At 40.6% G+C, this 7,247-nt stretch overlaps 1 protein-coding gene across 1 annotated transcript in view; it reads right to left on the reverse strand.

Annotated features, from left to right (window-relative positions):
• LOC143288801 (solute carrier family 22 member 15-like) overlaps positions 1–5,375 on the reverse strand; it is a 31,300-nt gene extending 25,925 nt beyond the window's left edge. The window contains exons 1-3 of the mRNA XM_076597437.1: positions 5,219–5,375; positions 3,634–3,894; positions 1,113–1,318 (exon numbers count right to left, since the gene is read on the reverse strand). Coding sequence (XP_076453552.1) covers positions 1,113–1,318; positions 3,634–3,894; positions 5,219–5,329 — 578 coding nt within the window. The 5' untranslated portion in view covers positions 5,330–5,375. The remainder of the gene's footprint in view (positions 1–1,112; positions 1,319–3,633; positions 3,895–5,218) is intronic.
• Between the last annotated feature and the right edge of the window lie 1,872 nt (positions 5,376–7,247).

Consider the following 7,247-nt stretch of genomic DNA (forward strand, 5'->3'; position numbering starts at 1 on the left):
ACACAGACACAGACACTTTCGCAGAAGATCTCAAACGCACGTTAAAGATCCTGTAATCCATGTCAGCGTTTACCCCCCCATTGTCAGTTCCATTTGATTGATTAACCCCCTCAGTACCCCAGGACGGGGAGTTTCGTCCCCTCCCCCGGTGTGCAGAAAAGTGCCGTTTCCACCCCACTTCATTGAAAGGAATTTTCCCAAATTGCAAAATCATCAAATTTACACAAAATTGGATAGCGTGTTCATTTGACTTTCGGAAAAGGTATAGGTCACATGCACTTTCATTTAAGTAGTTTGCATGCTGGCACTTAAAAAAAAAAAAAAAGTAGAAGAAAGATTAACCCCCCCCCCCCATTACTAAAAGATACCATTGACAAATTTAATTGTTGTCACTGTGCACAAAATGGGCTTGACATTGCAAAGGTGAGGGGCCATGTGTAAAGACAGACCAATAGTTTGAAACGCTGGACACTTCTTTATCAAAAGCGAGTCTTGTTTTTGCGACCTACAGTTTCTATAAACTTTCTCCCATCGTAATGTGTACAGACACAGGAGTCATGTTCTATCTTGTCGTCAAACTATGTGTGTGTGTGTGTGTGTGTGTGTGTGTGTGTGTGTGTGTGTGTGTGTGTGTGTGTGTGTGTGTGTGTGTGTGCTTATTTACATTTATTTGCTTATTTGTTTTTGTATCCATTACCATCATTGTCTTTTTGTTCTATTTGTTTTTTTCTTTTCCCGTATTCTATTTTATTTCATTATCTATCTGCTTTTTTATGTTATCCTTTTGTTTATCTATTTATTTATTTATTTATTCATTTATTCATTAATTCAGTAATACACCCATTTATTTTTTTCATGCCGCCATCACCCCCCCCCCCCCCTTTTTTTTTTCCTGGGAGCAGTTACGCTGCAGGTCAGGCATCTGCTTAGCAGATGTGGCGGTGCGTATATGGATTTGTCCGAACGTAGTGACGCCTCCTTGAGTAACTGAACTGTAATAACAAGAAGAAGAAGAAGGAGCAGAAGAAGAAGAAGAAGAAGAACAACAACAGCAACGATAATGATGATAATAAAGAACGTCAAAACTTTGTGTATTGTGAAACTAGTCAGACCTGAAGACCGCATGCATCTCCCAAGACACGGAGGCTCCAGCCAGAAGGGTGGCCAGGCCGTGAACGGCCATTGTGACGTAGCACGTGACTCTCCGGCCAACACTGTCCGACAGCTGACCAGCGGCCAGCGCCCCGACCAGCACGCCGGCCATCTGGATCGAGTTGATGGTTGATTTGATGTACTTCCGCTCACACACCAGGTCCCACTGCACAGGACATGTTAAAAACAATCATTTGTTTAATAATCATGACTGGACCATCTTCTTCGTTCGCCAGTGGGCTGCAACTCCCACGTTCACTCGTATGAACACGAGTGGGCTTTTACGTGTAGGACCGTTTTGTTTTCGACTCACTTGTGTAAACAAAGTGAGTCTATGTTTTAACCCGGTGTTCGGTTGTGTGTGTGTGTGTGTGTGTGTGTGTGTGTGTGTGTGTGTGTGTGTGTGTGTGTGTGTGTGTGTGTCCGTGGTAAACTTTAACATTGACATTTTCTCCGCAAATACTTTGTCAGTTGACACCAAATTAGGCATAAGAAAAGGAAAAATTCAGCTCTTTCCAGTCATCTTGTTTAAAACAATATTGCACCTCTGGGATGGGCACAAAAAGTAAAAAAATGAAGCCTAATTATATACAAACTGCATTTACTGTTATATTTATATTTTTTGTATTCTCTAAACTTGGCACTTTGATCTGATATTCTGACCCAACAACAAGAGCAGTCATTATTATAATTTTTTGTTCAAACAGGAACTTCTTTTGCTAAGCATGGAATTTTTATTTATTTTGCAAACGTTTTGGCGCAGATAGTAAAAAAGGGATATTACTCTGTAATTGATGCTAGGGGACTTAATTTGCTATAAACTGATCTTTCTCATCTTAAACATTACATTTGGAAATTATACTCAATATATAAAAAGCTTGGATTTTTTTAAAGTGTATCACAAGTGAGTCTTGATGGCCTTGCCTCTGTTGTTTTTCTCGGTGGGGTGCATGCTGGGCATGTTCTTGTTTCCATAACCCACCGAACGCTGACATGGATTACAGGATCTTTAACGTGAGTATTTGATCTTTTGCTAGCGTATACACACGAAGAGGGTTCAGACACAAGCAGGTCTGCACATTATGTTGACCTGGGAGATCGGAAAAATCTCCATCCTTTACCCGCCAGGCGCCGTTACCGCGATTTGAACCCGGGACCCTCGACAAGATCGATTTCTTGTCAATCAAATATTTTAAATTTCATTTGTATATTCATTATCATTTCATATGGGAAGACAACATCCCAGAACGGACAGGTCTGAGGCTGAGCGAGGACCTTAGGGAAGACAACATCCCAGAATGAACAGGTCTGAGGCTGAGCGAGGCCCTTCAAGTTAGGGAAGACATCATCCCAGAATGGACAGGTATGAGGCTGAGCGAGGCCCTTAGGGAAGACATCATCCCAGAATGGACAGGTCTGAGGCTGAGCGAGGCCCTTAGGGAAGACATCATCCCAGAATGGACAGGTATGAGGCTGAGCGAGGCCCTGAGGGAAGACATCATCCCAGAATGGACAGGTCTGAGGCTGAGCGAGGCCCTTCAAGTTAGGGAAGACATCATCCCAGAATGGACAGGTCTGAGGCTGAGCGAGGCCCTTAGGGAAGCAGAAAACAGAAGGACGGAGGAAGGTGGATGACAGATTATATCTGTGGTGCTCCTACAGTCATCCACACCAAGGGACAAGTGAAGTGAAGTGATATCATTTTATATAGACACGAATCGTGTCTTTTAACTCACTCAGGACGGCCAGTCCTCTCTTCTCCTCTACACAGACCCCTCGGATGTCCAGTGGGTGTCTGAATGACCCAACCTTTAGCTTCCGTCGTCAGAATTGTGGTATTCTTTGTCAACATTCACCTCTTCAGTATAAGAGCCTTCCGCTTGCAATATTTTGATGATGGTAACTGGGGTGAAACGCTGGTAACGTCGTCTCTTTCGCCGTTCGTATGGAGAGAGTTAATCTCAACACACACGCCCCCCCCCCCCGCACCCCCCCCCCCCCACACAACCCCCCAATCTTTCTCCTTTGTCCACAACTATGTGAAGAGTCACTGGGGTGCCGCACAGAACTGTTCACCAGATTCCTCCAGGTCTGTCGGTTGCGTGTCAAAGCCTGGGTCTCTGCACATGGTTTTCCTGTCCATCGTGCAATGTTGTCAGTTTATTCGGGTTTTTTTTCCTTCTCTCTCTTGTGTTCTGAATTTTCCAATGGCATTTTATAAAAGGAAAAAAAAAGATTTCATTTCATAAACCAGGAGGACATGTAGACAGTTTTAGAGCTTATCCAAGACACACACACACGCGCACGCACACACACACACACACACACACACACACACGTGCGCGCGCACAGAAAGAGACACACACACACACACACACACACACACACACACACAGCCAGCCAGCCAGTGAACCAGCAAGCCAGCCAGCCAGCCAGCCAGACAGAAACAGAAACAGGAGCAGGGAGGGGCCCTTCACCAACCTCGCTGACAATGGTGACCATGTCAGGATCGTAGTAACGCACACACCTCCCCCCACCACCCACAACGGCTGTGCTGAGATCTACAGTGTCCGTGCCGTTACTGCTCTCGTTCCAACGACTGGAGGAGGAGGAGGAGGAGGAGGAGGAGGAGGAGGAGGGGGCACAGTTCTGGAAAGTCCCGTTGTCCAAGGTCATGTTGTCCAGTCCCCAAGTCGTGGGGTCCACACACCACCATTTGGGCGTCGCTCCAACGATGGCCGTCTGGTGGACATCACGTTGTGGTGGTCATGGCGATGGTGGTGGTGGTGGTGGTGGTGATGATGGTTACAAGCATTATGATTACTGTTGTTACTATCATTATCGTGATGATGATAATATTATATCATATTATGTTATTATTATTATTATAATTATCATCATCATTATCACTATTATATCAAATTATATTATTATTATTATCATCATTATTATCATCATTTATATAATTATTAATACATCATCATCATCATTGTTGTTGTTCTTCTACTTATTATTATCATTATTTTTATCATCATCATCATTGATATTATTATTAATATATCATCATCATCATCATTGTTCTTGTTCTTATGATTATCATTATCATTGATATATTATTAACATATCATCATCATCATTGTTGTTGTTGTTCTTCTTCTTATTATTATCATTATCATTATTATTACTATTATCATCATCGTCATTAATCTTTTCTAGGGGGTGTGGGAGGGTAGGACAGAGATGAGTAAAGGTGACAGGTCGGCAGCTGGTTATATATATATATATGTGTGTGTGTGTGTGTGTGTGTGTGTGTGTGTGTGTGTGTGTGTGTGTGTTCTACAAAAGAATGACAGGATTAATTCAAGAAATACTACCAAACAGATGCTGAATTAAAACAACAACAACAACAACAATAACAATAGTATATTTGAAACGATCAAACCGTGCATGGAGACTCTCCAATGAGAATGTATATCTACTGTGGGCGATGGGCCCAATTCTTCAGCCACAAAAGTATTGTGATGATATAGATTCGGCCTACCCACTTCTCAAGATCTTGACACTTTCCATATATAAAAAAGGGACATACTTTGGATATTCCTTCAACAAAGAAAGCAACATTAAAATCAAGTGATGACCACACTTCAGGTTGTAAAGAAAGGTACTATGGGTGACAAAACAATAAAATGTGATAATTTACTTCATTTCCCAAAATAATTCTTTTCTTGGGGGACAAGAAGTCATTGATGCTGTGTGTTCGAGAGTAGGGTACACGGATTTTTAGTCATTCTAGGCGAGTAGGAGTTTAACACAGTTCAGTTCAATTCAGTTCAGTTCGGTTACTCAAGGAGGCGTCACTGCGTTCGGACAAATCCATACACGCTACACCACATCCGCTAAGCAGATGCCTGACCAGCAGCGTGTAACCAAACGCGCTTAGTCAGGCCTTGAGAGGAAAAAAAACAAAGCACAAACAGATAAATGGATACATCATAATGATAAACGGATGCCCCGGGACAGATAGATTTAGCCCCGGGGGTAAAAACTAAGTGGGGGGAGGGGTTACCTGCAGCATGCTCCAGGCCACAACGACCTCCATGAGGAGGATCATGGCGGTGAAGACGTACTGGAAGCGTCCCGCGTCACCAATGTCCGCCAGAATCTCCTCCAGAATCATCTCCGTTTTCTCATTGTTCGGCTCCTCCTGTTGCTGCTGCTGCTGCTGCTGTTGCTGTTGCGGTTTTTCGTCCGCAGATTTTTGAGGTTGCTGGATTGGCTGGAAAAGAAAAAGATAGGACTTAAGTATTGTTGTATTGTGTTGTATAGTAATTCTTTTGTGTTTGTTTTGTTCTACAATTATTGTACTGTACTGTACTGTATTTTGGACTCAAACATGGTTGTATTGTATTTTGTGTGTGTTTGGTTTTGTACTGTACTCTACTGTACTGTATAGCACTGTACTGTATAGCACTGTACTGTCTTGCATAAGAATTTCTATTTGTTTTGTTCTGTATTCTACTGTATTGTAGTGTATTGTCTTGTGCTGTGTTGTGTTCCGTTCTGTTGCACTATACTGTACTGTTTTGTCTTGTATTTGAATGTGTTTTACATTTGTATTGGTTTTCTATCATATTGTAGTGTATTGTGATGTGTCGTGCTGTACTGTGCTGTATTGCATTGCATTCTGTTGTACTGTACTGTACTGTACTGTATTCTATTGTGTTGTACTGTACTGTACTGTATTGTATTGTATTGTGTTGTACTGTACTGTACTGTACTGTATTGTATTGTATTGTACTGTACTGTACTGTATTGTATTGGATTTATTGTACTGTACTGTACTGTATTGTATTGTATTTATTGTACTGTACTGTATTGTATTGGATTTACTGTACTGTACTGTATTGTATTGTGTTGTACTGTATTGTATTGTGTTGTACTTTACTGTACTGTACTGTATTGTATTGTGTTGTATTTTACTGTACTGTACTGTACTGTGTTGTATTGTGTTGTGTTGTACTGTACTGTACTGTGTTGTATTGTGTTGTGTTGTACTGTACTGTACTGTGTTGTATTGTGTTGTGTTGTACTGTACTGTACTGTGTTGTATTGTGTTGTGTTGTACTGTACTGTACTGTGTTGTATTGTATTGTGTTGTACTGTACTGTACTGTACTGTACTGTACTGTATTGTGTTGTACTGTACTGTACTGTATTGTGTTGTGTTGTACTGTACTGTACTGTATTGTATTGTGTTGTGTTGTACTGTACTGTACTGTATTGTATTGTGTTGTACTGTACTGTATTGTATTGTGTTGTACTGTACTGTATTGTATTGTATTGTGTTGTACTGTACTGTATTGTATTGTGTTGTACTGTACTGTATTGTATTGTGTTGTGTTGTACTGTACTGTATTGTATTGTGTTGTACTGTACTGTACTGTACTGTATTGTATTGTATTGTGTTGTACTGTACTGTACTGTATTGTATTGTACTGTATTGTGTTGTACTGTACTGTATTGTATTGTATTGTATTGTGTTGTACTGTACTGTACTGTATTGTATTGTATTGTGTTGTACTGTATTGTATTGTATTGTATTGTGTTGTACTGTACTGTACTGTACTGTACTGTATTGTATTGTATTGTATTGTGTTGTACTGTACTGTACTGTATTGTATTGTGTTTGTACTGTACTGTACTGTACTGTATTGTATTGTATTGTGTTGTACTGTACTGTATTGTATTGTATTGTATTGTGTTGTACTTTACTGTACTGTATTGTATTGTATTGTGTTGTGTTGTACTGTACTGTACTGTACTGTATTGTATTGTATTGTATTGTGTTGTACTGTACTGTACTGTATTGTATTGTATTGTGTTGTACTGTACTGTACTGTACTGTATTGTATTGTATTGTGTTGTACTTTACTGTACTGTATTGTATTGTATTGTGTTGTGTTGTACTGTACTGTACTGTACTGTATTGTATTGTATTGTGTTGTACTGTACTGTACTGTACTGTATTGTATTGTATTGTGTTGTACTGTACTGTACTGTACTGTATTGTATTGTATTGTGTTGTACTGTACTGTA

The sequence above is a fragment of the Babylonia areolata genome, chromosome 13 (genome assembly GCF_041734735.1).
Source record: "Babylonia areolata isolate BAREFJ2019XMU chromosome 13, ASM4173473v1, whole genome shotgun sequence".
Lineage (NCBI taxonomy): Eukaryota > Metazoa > Mollusca > Gastropoda > Neogastropoda > Buccinidae > Babylonia > Babylonia areolata.